At 37.1% G+C, this 14,127-nt stretch overlaps 1 protein-coding gene across 4 annotated transcripts in view; it reads left to right on the top strand.

Moving 5' to 3' along the window:
* TRAPPC8 (trafficking protein particle complex subunit 8) overlaps positions 1 to 14,127 on the top strand; it is a 51,317-nt gene that overhangs the window by 25,519 nt on the left and 11,671 nt on the right. For all 4 annotated transcript variants that reach the window (XM_062488658.1, XM_062488666.1, XM_062488676.1 and 1 more), the window contains 13 exons: positions 987 to 1,211; positions 2,140 to 2,248; positions 2,975 to 3,169; positions 3,361 to 3,491; positions 4,565 to 4,639; positions 5,335 to 5,461; positions 6,479 to 6,636; positions 7,418 to 7,860; positions 10,215 to 10,362; positions 11,601 to 11,697; positions 12,147 to 12,215; positions 12,336 to 12,376; positions 13,913 to 14,098. In XM_062488658.1, the coding sequence (XP_062344642.1) occupies positions 987 to 1,211; positions 2,140 to 2,248; positions 2,975 to 3,169; positions 3,361 to 3,491; positions 4,565 to 4,639; positions 5,335 to 5,461; positions 6,479 to 6,636; positions 7,418 to 7,860; positions 10,215 to 10,362; positions 11,601 to 11,697; positions 12,147 to 12,215; positions 12,336 to 12,376; positions 13,913 to 14,098 (2,004 nt within the window). The remainder of the gene's footprint in view (positions 1 to 986; positions 1,212 to 2,139; positions 2,249 to 2,974; positions 3,170 to 3,360; positions 3,492 to 4,564; positions 4,640 to 5,334; positions 5,462 to 6,478; positions 6,637 to 7,417; positions 7,861 to 10,214; positions 10,363 to 11,600; positions 11,698 to 12,146; positions 12,216 to 12,335; positions 12,377 to 13,912; positions 14,099 to 14,127) is intronic.

Here is a 14,127-nt window from a genome sequence, read left to right as displayed (position 1 = left end):
TCAGTGTAACAGCTCTTTGTTGTTTGTGTCTAATAGTTGTAGATATTCTGGTTTCCAAGAAATATTTTGGCAGTGTTGCAGGAAACGTAGCTATTTTTTTTTGTATCCTTAGAGGTACGAAAATATAAAATGCTGCTGAAGAGAAATCAGCCAGGCTGTTTAGCTGCAGACCATAATACCATATTTTAAAGTATGTGCTGATGTTGAGGATTTACTGATTGTACTCTGCTGTCATCACCATGCCAATGTGAACATATATTAGATTTTTTTTCCCCATTAGTGCTGTAAGGATGGGAATGCTGTTGCTATTTTTTTAGAAGCTGAGACTTAGCTGTACAATGAATGTCTATACAGCTGTTCAATACCTTGACTTGGGATTGAATGGCTGGTCCAGATATATGTACAGGAAAAGAACTATGGGGTTGACTGGGATCAGGCCATCTGTCTCCTACTGGCTGATATGATGATTGGTAATTTTTCTTGTATGTACGGTAGGGCTGTGTTTTGTTGGTTTTCTTGGCATGGATTTTTGTTCCAGGTGTGTATGCTGAATAACAGTTGGCTGAAAGCATCACACTGAAAGTTCAGTTTGCGTGGAATTAAATGTATTAAATTCTGTTTATGTCCTGAAGCTTGGCAGCAGAGCTCTGTAGACGTTAGCAGTCAGTCCTAAAGGAATTTCAAATACCTTTCTAAAAGTAGTTTTTTCTTGTTACTTGCTATTTTAACTTATTGCCTATTACTATAGTCTTTGGAAACGTGAACTTAATCTGGAGGCCAGTCTCTGTACTGTAGGAACAGACACTTCTATGCTTAGATTAGTATTGACCAGATTCTATGAGGCACAGTTCTGAAACATTGCACTTTACATAGTGGTGGGGATGTGGGAGAATCTACTTTTCTCACTTACTCTTCAGTTTATGTAATGTTATAATTACAGTCAGTGAATAATGGGATTATTTGAGCGATTACCTTTTTTCTTGCAGAAGAAACATGCCTTACGTTGCTACTGTCAAGCCATGCAGGTGTACAAAGGGAAGGGCTGGTCTCTTGCAGAAGACCACATTAACTTCACCATTGGTCGTCAGTCCTTTACACTTCGTCAGCTGGACAATGCTGTGTCTGCCTTCAGACATATTTTAATCAATGACAGTAAACAACCTCCAGCTCAGCAAGGAGCCTTTTTAAGAGAATATCTTTATGTCTATAAGGTAAATTTCTTCTTTGTCTCTGTTACTTGAGTAATAAGTGATTTTATTACCACCAATTTTCTATTAAATCATTAAATGATTTTCTATTTTGTCTGCTTTCTTCCAGGGTGGTTTTTTTTTAAATCTAGTTGATGTGTTCAGTTTTTTACTGCAGACTTGTATGGGTTATTATTACAGTAATGTATGTCTTTTTATTGCAATAAAGTCTTCTTTTTGAGGATCATGCCTGAATTGTAGTTGTGATAACTTTCATAGTTTTTTTTAGAGGAAATGGATCTGTTCTGTTTATCATGAATTTATAGTGATTTTGGGGGCTTTTGATAATATGTTTAATAAAGGCTAGGTAGCCCTGTCATCATCCATATAGTGAATTTCATTCTTTATTAAGGATAAAATTTCATGGATCAAGTGATTGACTCATTGAGTTGTGTTCAAGCTTATGGGTGATTCTGGACTGCAGTATACCATATGCATTATGGGTTTTATAGTGCTGATATTGTCACAAAAGATGCAGCCACTGTCTTCTAAAGCTTATGAAGAGAATTTCTGTGGTGTTTTAAGTTATGGCAGACTTTACTCAAAGGCTGGTGTTTGAGTCCACAGCTCAGCTTCATGAGAGTCTTGTTTAATGGTGGTGTGATAGTGAATGTAGTTTATCAAATTATGAATTAAAGAGTCAAAATGAAGCTCATAACAGCAGTGTAGCCATGGATTTCAGGATTAAAATAATTTTCCTTTTCCCATAAAGATTTCACAAACTTTAAACTCCTGTTAAAGAAAAAAACTCATGTCAAACAGTTAATTGAAATTATATTATTCCATCTTAAAAGTACTCGCTGTTCAAACATTGAGTGTTTTTAATTTGGCTTCCTTATCATTCAACCATTGGTAATGTACATGACACTGTTTTCTTGCTCCTGTGTGCCAGAATGCAACCCAGCTGTCACCTGATGGTCCCTTACCACAGCTTCCTTTGCCATACATTAACAGCTCAGCAACTCGTGTTTTCTTTGGCCATGATCGACGACCAGCAGAAGGTTAGAAAATTTTAAGTAAACAGTTTCAAATCCCTTTTTAAGGAACCAAATTGCATGCAAGAGTTGGTGCAATTTAAAAGAAGTCTGTCACTATGCAAAACTGAAGTGACTGGGTAACTTGAAAATATTTTAAAGGAAAAGCTTGAGGTTAATATCTACTTGCTGGATGTTTCCAGACTTACTGTGTAGATGTGAAATCTGTGTATGTGGTTGTGCTGACCATCACTGTTTTTCACGATGTCTGTAATGAACTTCATGAAAAGGATTATTATTGCTGTAGCAAGTACTGGATGTTAGCAGCAATGCTACAAATTAGCTTTACAGCTAACTTCCTCTAGGATGAAATATTTAAAACAGTCTGATTCCTGAATGTAAAGCAAGCTGGGTGGGAATTCTTACGTAAATTAGTGCTGTACTGGGGGGTTGTAGTCTGTTATAAAGTAAGAATGATCGTTAGCCTGAGTATACCATGTAGCATGCTAAAATCTTGGAATGCCATCCAATGTATCCAAATTGAATTATACTCAAATTATTCTCAGTGTTGTCTTCCATGTGTGTACTTGAAAATGTCTTGCATTTCACTTTAAGTGATTTGTAGCATAAGAATAGCAGTGACCTAGAACTTAGAGTATTTTAAGAATAGTTACCAAACTGCCAGTGCAGCCCTCTGATGGAACTGGTGCACATTGCTGTTCTTGCCTTCTAAGACTGGCTTTCTCCCCCTAGGTGAAAAGCAGGCAGCTACACATGTAAGCCTGGATCAGGAGTATGACTCTGAATCATCACAACAGTGGAAGGAGCTTGAGGAGCAAGTTGTGTCTGTGATAAATAAAGGAACAATACCTTCAAACTTTCAACCAACGCAGTTCTGTTTAAATCGCTGCTCAGATAACTCCAAGTTTCCGCTTGCCGTGGTGGAAGGTAAAGTTAAGCTTTTTACACTTCAGAAATAAACTGAGTTAGATAAAACTGTATTAATATTTCTTGTCTTATTTGAGATTTGACCCAATATTTTTGTGCAAGTTATTTGTATGTGAATACTGAGATAGGTAAGCCTTCAGATTATGATGGGGAAAGCCTGTTGTCATTATTTTCTTGCACTTTTTTGATAGAACCAATAACTGTAGAAGTGTCCTTCCGAAACCCTCTGAAAGTTCCACTTCTCTTGACTGACCTTTCATTGCTGTGGAAGTTTCAACCTAAAGACTTCAGTGCAAAGCATGATGGAGAAACAAAAGAGCAGGTGAGGAAAGCTTCATCCTTTTCCAACACAAACAGCTGCAGGTATGGAATATATATGTTGAGTATTCAAAGTTCTGTAGTATGAAAATGTTCCAATGTAAACATCAAACATGAAGATTTAAGTGTAAACTAGGAAAAAAGACAAGGAAAACAGTAGCTACTGAAAGAATTTTTATATTATCTAGATTTTCCTAGATCTGTAGGGCATAAAGCAGCCAAATTGGCAGAAGAGTTGTAATGTGTATGGTAAAGCTGAATGCAATACAAAATACTTCCAATGTTTCATTGTATGTGTACTATGTGTATTTTGAGTCACACTAGCCTTGATCTGCAAATGAGAGTGCCAGTAGATTATCAAATACCCTTTTCTTGTTTGAGCTACTGTACATAGTGAAATACATGCTCTGAAAAACTGTGCTCATATAACATAGGAACATCTTAGTATCTTGATTAGAAGAAAATGGGAAATTTATTGTATTAAAAATTAATGTTTAGAGTATTTTAAATGAGCTATTGTGCTACTGTTTGACTTAATACTTCAAGTAATGCTGAAGCTGTGATGGATTGTTGTCACATGCAGGTTTTAAAGGTTTAAATATAATACTGAATAGTACAGTAAATTTTCAAATAACTTAGTAATTGTTTTCCTGGCCAAAACACTGGGAACACAATGATCTCTAGAGGTGCTGTAAATATTTACCGGAGTTTTCAACATGGTTCCACATAGTTTAAGTCTCAAGGCTTAGCATACACTTTCCCTTCTGATCTGAACTGCTACTTTAGTGGTATGATAAATACTTCTGTGGATATCATTGAAACAGACTGGGAATAGTTCCAGGTTATAGTGCTAAATCATAAATTTCTCTTAAATAAATGTTTACTGAGCTCTCAAGCTGCTTTTTAAATTCATAAATGCTGAGAAGCTGCGCATGCAGCACTTGCTTTTCCAGACTGTTTGGAAATTTATATGATTTTTTTTTCCCCTTGAACACTTTAGGAAGGGTATTTGAAATATTTGTGGCACTTTCTCTGCCTAGGAGTAATAGTATCTAAAGAGCTGCCTTGTCTTTTCAGGGTACGTGTGATGAAGATATGGTAGGAACTGAAGCAATAGCAGAATTTTTAATTAATAGTGAGGAGACAAAAGTGGTAAGTACTATACTTGGTTTTAAAAATAGTCTTTTCAGTGTTGAACTTCAGTGTGCATTTCAGACTTATGAGCTGAACTTAATGCTAAACTGACAGAGCACATGACTAAATCAGAAATTCCAGTACCCCATATATCTTTTCACTTTGTGTAATGTGACAGGACAAGAGATAGTGGGCACAAGAGGTTCCTCCTGAACATCAGGAAACATTTATAACTTCATTTATAACACTTAATTGTTTTGTAAATGTGATAGCGCTTGAACACTTGGCACAGGCTGCCCTGAGAGATTGTGGTGTATCCATCTTTGGAGATGTTAAGAGCCCTTTGGATGTTGTCCTGGGCAGCTGGCTCTAGATGGCCCTGCTTGAGCAGGCAAGTTGGACACAATGACCTACAGAAGTCCATTCTGCTTCAGTCATTCTGTGATTCTGGCCCTGTTAATCACAGCAAAAGTTAACATTAAGGAATTTTCCTAATGTAATGAGCATTTCTCAGCTGTGAACTGGTTTGGTAAATTCTGTGGTGAAATATGAAATTTTGAATCTAGTAAATTGTCTATATTTACTGTTGTAGTTATAACTGACGCAGCTATAGAGTAAATGTAGCTGTGAGTGTGTTTAGCAAGTGGACATTTAACTGCAATAATACTTCTTTCTAGTAGCAACAACAACAAAAATTTAACGTATCTCCACAGGCAAGACTAAAGCTCTTTCCCCATCAAACAGGGGAGCTACATATTCTGGGAGTCGTTTATAATCTTGGCAGTGTTCAAGGTGCTGTGTCATTAGATGGGATAGATCCTGCTGTTGGATTACAGACAGGTAAGTGTATTATCACCTAAAATTCTGTGTTTCTAGAAGGACGAGACATAGCTTCTGCAGAGTAGAACTAAATTCTAATATTTAGTATTTGGCTACCATGATACAAGGCCTTCCATTAGGTAGAGATGTAGAAATAAGAGAAACAGCTGAAATGGGAAAAAACAAATTGGCTCTTGTAAGAATCCCATGGGGAAGGATGCCAGATCCATACTTTATTGCTCCTTTTCAACCTGTTAAAATTTTGAAACCAGTAAAAAATCAACATGTAAACATTCCATCTATGCCATGTTAAATCTATACCAACTTTCATTGTCTTTCTTGCCTCTTGTTTTTCTTTTGCATTTTTTTGCTTTGTTAACTTTCATCTAAATGTCACACTGAGGTTCTTTTTTATAGATCCCCAAATTTGAAATTGGCGGGTACAGGATTTTTTAGCATCTTGAATTATTTTGTTAAATTTATATATAAATGGACAATTAATTGCATTCTATTTGCTCTGTTTTGTTGAATCACTCATCTGAAATTCACTCGCATAGAGAATTTAGTTGTTAGATGAAATGGAGATTAAAACATGTGAAAGTGTGTGAAAGAAATAGAAGCTTTTTTAGAGGCTGGAAACCTTTTAAATAAAAAAACCATTTGAAGAGTGTCTTTGAAGAAAATAATCTTTTAAGTGACTTTCCAGCCTGGCAGAAATTGGGAAAGGAGTTAATGCATCAACTTTATGCGCTGTGACTGATGCTTCCCTTCCAGTTGTATTAAAACTATTGAAGGGCAGAGTAAGTTGTCAAGAATGGATAACTGGCTGTCAGAACTTGAACTAGCCATGTGTTAGATGACTGTAAGCTTTGAATAGTTCTTTGTTGGTTGTGCTCCTTAATGACTACAGCATGGGCCCAGTAACAAATATTCAAATTACTTTTGAGATGGGATTGGGAGCTTTGGATAATTTCTTAGAGATGAACTTAGGAATTAATTAAAAACCCCAACTAAACAAAACTTTTAAATATTTTTCAGGAAAGTTTGTTTCCAATGGGTTATCTGTACGAGGACGACAAGATTTAGAAATCCAAGGACCTCGACTTAATAACACAAAAGAGGAAAAAACATCGATTAAATATGGACCTGATCGACGTTTAGATCCCATTATTACAGAAGAAATGCCTTTGTTGGAGGTATGTGACTAATTCCTATTGGCGGTTTTGAGAAAACAGCAGTTTATAAATGTAATTCTAATAATGACAGCTTGGGTTTTGTTAATGCCTAAATCTTTCCAGGCAATTTGTGATCTGTCAGTGATGAATTTGTATGGGTTTCTCTAATTGAAACTTGAGTCTTCAAAATTAGTATCCTTCTGAAATTGCTATATTCCCTTTAGAATTTTAGTTTGGCAACAGCTTTGGTAGCCAGATTTTAAGATGAGTGGGGCACAGGCAAAGAAGCCTTTTTCTGTTTGCTTGCTGTTCATGTAGAACAGTTACTCCAGCTGGTTAATTAAAACACAGTGCTTTTCCCTTCTAGGACTATCAAAAGGGTCTGGCTAACTGGTTAATGAACAAGGCCCTATAGTGGGATAGATCAGCTAGAAGTAACTACAGTGATCACCCAGTCCAGCTGCCTGAGCAAGCTACAGTATGTTACTGGCTTTGTCCAAATGCCTCTTGAGCAGTGACAGGCTTGGGGCACTGACCACCTCTCTAGGGGGCCTGTTCCACTGTTTGACCACCCTCTCCATACAGAAATGCATCTTAATGTTCTGAACCTCCCTTTTGTAGCTCTGAGCCATTGCCATGTCTGAGCACTGGATTCTGGAGGTGTAGATCTCTTCACTCCCTCTTCACTTCCCCTCAGGAAACTCTAGGCAGCAATATAGCTTGTGTTAAAGGGCGCTTTCATGGCATTCCCAACTTGCCTTAGTGTTCAGGTTTTTATTTTCTCCTTTTCTCTCCCATACAGGTGTTCTTTATAAATTTTCCTACAGGGCTTCTCTGTGGAGAAATCAGAAAAGCATATGTAGAATTTGTGAACGTAAGCAAGTGCCCTCTTACTGCACTAAAGGTCGTGTCCAAGCATCCAGAATTTTTTACTTTTGGTGGAAATACTGCTGTTCTAACGCCACTGAGTCCTTCAGCCTCTGAGAACTGTAGTGCTTACAAGACTGTTGTGACAGATCCTACCTCTGTGCGAACAGCACTGCTGTCTTCAGCTTCTTCTGCAGACTTTGGGTTTGGCACGGGAGGTTCACCTGAGGTAATACAGGTTCCGCTTCCTGATGCTGTTCTTCTTCCTGGGGCTTCAGTGCAGCTGCCAATGTGGTTACGGGGACCAGATGAAGAAGGTGTTCATGAAATTAACTTCTTGTTTTACTATGAAAGTATTAAAAAGCACTCAAAAATGTGGTAAGTTTTTCTAATCTACTTTTTCTGTCATACTTATTACACACATTAGATTCTGTTATTGTAAAAGTAAATATTACTGAACTCCTCTCAGTTGCTGTGATGATGTGAAAATGGCCTGTTATCTGCTATTCTAAGCAATATTTTTTCTACTATATGGTCTGAGTTCTGTAGGAAATTGTATAACCTACAGTGTTTTTATTGAAGTAGTAAATACAAAATTATTAAAAACGTTTAATAGAAGGAGGGTTAATGCAATTCTGTTAAAATAAACTTTCTTCTTATTTAGTTCCTCTGGAACCACATCTCTGAGGCATAGGGTGAAAAACCATAACTTAATTTGTTTCTACATTTTATAAAACAAAATCTTGTCTACCTTGAATGAAAGATTTTGTTCTTAGTTAAAATTTGGTCAGTATTGTTATGAAAGATGTTCTCTTTGGAGGGGTTAAATACCAAGTTTGACTTGTGTGCTGTTGTATAGTTCCTTTTTGGACCATTTTGAGAGAGCTCACAGTCAAGTTTGACACCACAAGCTAAAACAACCCCAAGAAATTCATTCACCATTTCCTGTGGCAGGCAGGTTTTCACAAAAGGGGAGCTCCATCATGTGTAGTGATTACTTGGCTAGTCATCAGGCTCTGCTTTCTGTTTCCCCCTAGTTTTATTGCTGAGCATGACTCCATATGGTGTGGAATATCCTGTTGGTCAGTTGGGGGTCAGCCATCCCAGTGTGTCCCACCGTTTTGTGCAACCCCAGCCTGCTTGCTGGTGGGGTGGGATGAGGAGCAGAAAAGGCCTTGATCCTGCGCAAGGCCTTCTCAACAATAACAAAACATTCCTGTATCAACACTATTTCTAGCACAAATCCAAAATACAGCCACTTACCAGCTACTGTGAAGAAAATTAACTATGCCAGCCTAAACCTACACACTTGGTATCTGTACCAGGGTTCCTTCAAATAAGCTCTAGTAGGACAGACTCAATGTCTTCTTGTGGCTGAAGCTTGTTTTCTAGGTTAGATCTGAGGGAGAAACAAAGTTCAAGTGCTTTGAGACTGGTTTGCAGTGTAAACTAAAGCAGAGTAAGTTGAAGATAGTTGGGAGAGTGGAACAGTACCATATTCTCAAAACTGAAGTCCTGCAAAAGCACCCTTGGTTTAGATTTTTCTGTTGCTTCTGAAATACCAAAGTTAGCATTTCATTTGGCTCTAAGGTGGTCTATAGGAATAGGGAAATTTTCTCCCCCTATAACTCATGGTATTTAGAAACAGAGGTGTTTGTGAGATGGAAGAGGGTTGTTTGAGAAATGCACTTGTTCCTTACTGTACTGAAGTTTTGAGGGGAACTTAAGGGAACTGCTTTGGTTTAACAGTGCTCTTTGTAGACTGAGCATAGCTTTTAAGTGTTAAAAAAATGATGTAATTTTTTCCACTCGAAAGCTATACAGGTATCTCTCTGTATATCTGACTATTAACTTTTTGCAGAAGAAAGTTTTGCAGTTTCTTCTGTAACTGTGACATTGTGAAACAGAGTTTAGGAAGCCACTGATTTTTCTCTCCCAAAATCAAGTGTCACATGATGTTTCAACATATTTAATAGGTAATGTGTATCAAACCTTTACATGCCTCTAAAAATGTTTCCCAAGTGGAATTTATGGTAACTAAATGCTCCCACATAGGAAAAGCTCGTGTGCTTTGATGGTGTCTTAAGAATGGAATTGTACTCATCTTTAGAAAAGCAGGAAGATAACTTTCACAAAGGGTCTGCTGTCCTGGAGGTTGAGCATGCCTGGAAGAAGGCAGGGTAGCAGTGGTTTGGTTCTCTTGGTTTTTTTAATTCCCTTTTCAGGAGAATTCATTGAATACAGTGATATTCTAAGTGCTTTTTAGTAAATATTTATGGCAAGAGATGCAACTGAATAGTGGTCTTTCTCTGGCTTATTTACTCAGAAACTGTTTCCCAGAACATTTGGTAGCATTAAATAGCTTAATGATATATGTGTGCCAAGACATGTCTTTCACTGTGCCAGTTGTCTTACATCTGAAACATTCCTGAAGTATTTTTTCCTCATGGCAACACCTGAGCCTTTTTCTCCAGTATTTCACACTGTCTGCAACTGTGTGTTCAAAGACCACCTACCCATGGAACAAGATGCTTAAACATAAAGTTGGTTTGATAGGGTGTCTTCAGTGGAAAGTGTCTTTGGTTCAAATGAACAAATTGTCTCATGGCCTTAATGTTGACAAATTTAAAAGTTAAATTCCTTGATGTCATATTATGGGCAGTCCTGGTTGTTCAAAATGTTCTCTTTTTTTTTTCCTTCTTTTCTCTCCTCCCCCTTCCTCCCTTTCCTAGTCATAGAGTATTAAGGCACACTGCAGTTATTTGTACCAGCCGGTCTCTGCATGTTCGGGCTACTGTCTGCAGAAGTAATGCACTTGGGGATGAAGAAGGCAGAGGGGACAACATGTTGCTCTTTGTGGATGTAGAAAATATCAATACTGTAAGTTTTTATTTGTATTAATAATAATGTTGTCATGAAGCTCAGCAGATATGAACCAAGACTCAAGTATTTCTACAGTAACTTTGCAAACAAAAACAAAAACCTTGTGTGTTTGATCTTTCAATTGCTATTGGAATGAGTATTAATGTGAAGTTATATCCTAACTCTCTGGAAGGCCATTTTCCTATACTAATCATATTGCACGACTATAGCTCATGGTGTTTTTAGGAAGATTTATTCTAAGCTGATGAATGTTCTTGATTGCAGCTTCCAAGGTTGCCTCATTCAGGACTGTGTCCCCTGCAACCTTTTAGTGAAAACACTGGTACAATTAGTGGTGATGTCAAAGTCTAAATTTAAACTCCAATTTGAAGGAAGTTTCTGTGTTTACATTTATCACCAAACTATAAAGACATTTTTGCTAATATAATCCAAATACAGATATGTCTGTTGTGATCTGTTGACTTACTAAAGCAGATTAAAATACTTATTTTTTCAAACCATGCTAATTTAAATTTACTCATTTTTTTGGTGAAGCTGCTCCCATTTTTTCAATCACAAAGGAAGGTAACTGAATTGTCTGTTTGTAGAATTCATAGACACTTAGTTGGTAATGGAACCACTGGGCTGATTTGTCATTTTCTTTTAAAGGTGTGTACGCGCTGGTTTTTTTTCTTCATTTTCTGAATATTGTCCACTCCTTTGAGGGAGGAATGTTTTTACAAAGGTTGTACCAAGTTAACAATGTGAGGCTTATTTTTCCACTACCCCCTCACTCTTTACAAGAAGGAATGCTAACTCCAAAAGCTACGTTTTATTGTGTGTATATATATAAACCTAAAATACATCTCAAGTTTCTAGGATTTATGATATAGCAATGCTCTTAAAGTAATCATAGAAACCAAGTACCTTGTGGACAGTGTTCTGCATTGGAGTTAAAAAGCCTAGTTTTTAAAGTTGTTCTTAATCTAAAATACTAGCTTGTATCCCTCTGGGGGATTCTTATTTCCTCTTTGTGTGGCTTTGTTTACTGGAATTGGGAGTTGCTGTGATCTGGGACTGTTGCTTTACTTTACAGTGGGTCTTAAATCTCAAGATTTAAGTACTGTGTGTTATGAGTGGTGTGAATAATGAGTTAAATTAAGATTCTAACAGCGACAACTTGCAGTGAACTGTGCAATGTAGCACATCACAGTTGTGATTGGTTTTCTTTGACATAACTTTTTTCTGCTCCTTAGAGTGAGACGGGTGTTAAGGAATTTCATATAGTGCAAGTTTCAAGCAATAGCAAGCACTGGAAGCTTCAAAAATCTGTTAACATCTCTGGAGACAAAGGTGTGTATCATTTTCACCAAAATAATAGCAAGTCTAGCTTCTGGCGGATAAAAACAGTTAAAAGAGTCTTACAAGGAGCTGAATTTGGCTTTCAGAATAATTAGTTTCTTAAAAACTTTGTCCATTTCAAACATAAAGTCCTTTTGTTGTATTTCAAGAAATGTGTAGTTACAGATAACTTATTCAGAATTAATTTTAAAAACAAGCTTACTTTACAGGTAGATTATTTCTGTGATGTGGAGAAATCCATATCTGGGGTGGCTGATAACTTTACTCACAAGAAATATGGTTGTGTTGTGTGCTGTTGCTATGTCTGAATAGCTGTGCTTGTTGAGTGTCATCAGTGTGTGTGTTTCTGTTAGTGAATGTTCAAGACTTCTGACTTTTGTGTAAGGAACTCTGATTATGCTGAGGATGAAGAAAAAAATCCTGCTACTTTTTTCTTTCAGATACTAAACTGGCAAGCAGAGAGAAAGCCAAGTTGTGTTTCAAAGCAGTGAGATGCAAAAACTCTGAAGGTAGGTTCTCTTCTGAATGTGGTAACTTAAAAAAAAAAAACAAAACTCTTTTGGACACTGTGTGCTGAAGTTGTGACTTTTCCTGATGCTAAAACAGTGCTTTCTCTTTTTATCCCTTAGAAAATTACACATTTGCAGATATTGTCTTTGGAAATGAACAGGTAGGTGGATGGGTACAACTGCGTATTTTGTCTTGTGTAAGGTGTCCCTATCATGTGAGGGGACAAAGAGATGGTAAGGTAACCTAGGCTAGCATACAGTCAGGAATACTTAGGATCTTAGCTCAACAGTTGAGCTACTTTGGAATCCCATTGCAACGCTGGCTTTTTTTGCTAATGCTTTTCCTTCCGTTTCAGCTCTTTGGAGTAGTTATTTTAATTATACCCCAGCCCTCTAATTTTCTAACAGAGGCCTGCAGATATCAGATTCTTATTCTTAATTATACCTTTACTAAGGCAGATTGAAAAATTCTGATTACAGCTTATTTGAAAAACTAAAGGATGTCAGTCACAGAATTTCAAAACTAGTACAGGAGTTTGGAGTGGGTTTAAGGAGCCTTTGATTTTAGTATAAGTTCAGGATTCTAGACTATCATGCTCTTGAATATTTTTTAAACATACAAATGTTGAATAATCATTTTAGTAAATGATCTTGGTACTACAAATGCTTTTCCAAACCCTGAGGAAAGTAGGCCACTTGCATTAGGTCAGAAATCTGCATCGTGGATTTAGTCATTTGAATATCAAATTGCTTATTTTATGCTGAGCCTCCATTTTTCCTGTATGTATTCAGCTTTTAAAGCCAAAATAACTTATTCACTGCCATTTCATTTCATAGGCATATGAATTTGAAGTTAGGACTAAAAATCTGAGCTACAGGAACTTTAGCTTTCCTCAAGAACATTTGATTACAGTGGGGAGATAGGGAGGGTGTCCTGCCTTCTGAACAGTTGCTACAAAAGTGGATTTTCTCCTTGGGTATCAGCATTCTGCTAGTGCAATAATTAGCAGCTCTGGAGCAGCATATTTTGGAAAAACTAGCCTTTTCTAAAGGGAGGGGTTGCGAAGCTAAAGTTGCTTGCTTATCCTGTTGTCTCCAACAGGACACAGTATCATTGCTGTTACTCTTAAAAACCAGCTTCCTTACCAGGCTTTTGGTGTTGGAAGAGCTTGGCACACGTGAGACAGCTCAGTGCTTCTGTTTATGCCATGTATCTATGGAGATGTGCTGTGTAATCTATTGCCTCTAGTATTGCTAGCAAAGTGATGTTCCTAACTTAGATAAATAATTCCAGCTAAGCTGAGGAAAATATTACTAAGCAAAAATGACTGTTGTGTGACTTAGTTGGATTCAGCTTCAGCTCTCTCTAATAGACTTGATGTATCACAGCTGCTTGATTATCACAACTGCTTTGTGATAATAATCAAAGCTCCTATTTCCAAATTTGGTATTTGTAATTCTAAAGTAGCAAGTTATAGCTCTGTTTTCTCTATATTACCTTTAGCAGCCATTTAGATGGGGCTGATGTCTTAACAGGTTAAGCACAGAAGCCAAGGTGTCTGGCATCCTGTAGTTTTGCAAAGGGAAGCCAGCCAGGATAATGGAACTGAAGTGCTACAACAATGGGCTCTGTTAGAGCAACTTGAGTCAGCTCACATCCTGTTCTGAATACTTTCTTGCTTTTTTTTCTTTTGTAGATAATAAGTTCAGCCAGTCCTTGTGCAGACTTTTTTTTCCAAAGCTTATCCTCTGAATTTAAAAGAACTCATGTGCAATCTCATCCTCACGCATCTCAAAGGGCAGTGAAACAATCATTTGATGAAACAGTCAGATTAATACAAAGATGCAGTGAAGTTGATTTAAACATTGTGGTGCTGTGGAAGGTATGTATGGTTGTGGCCTTTGTGGTAAT

Source organism: Cinclus cinclus, chromosome 1 (assembly GCF_963662255.1).
Source record: "Cinclus cinclus chromosome 1, bCinCin1.1, whole genome shotgun sequence".
NCBI classification, from domain to species: domain Eukaryota; kingdom Metazoa; phylum Chordata; class Aves; order Passeriformes; family Cinclidae; genus Cinclus; species Cinclus cinclus.
The sequence above is the reverse complement of the archived record's forward strand: the minus strand, read 5'-3'. Positions and strand labels throughout refer to the sequence as shown.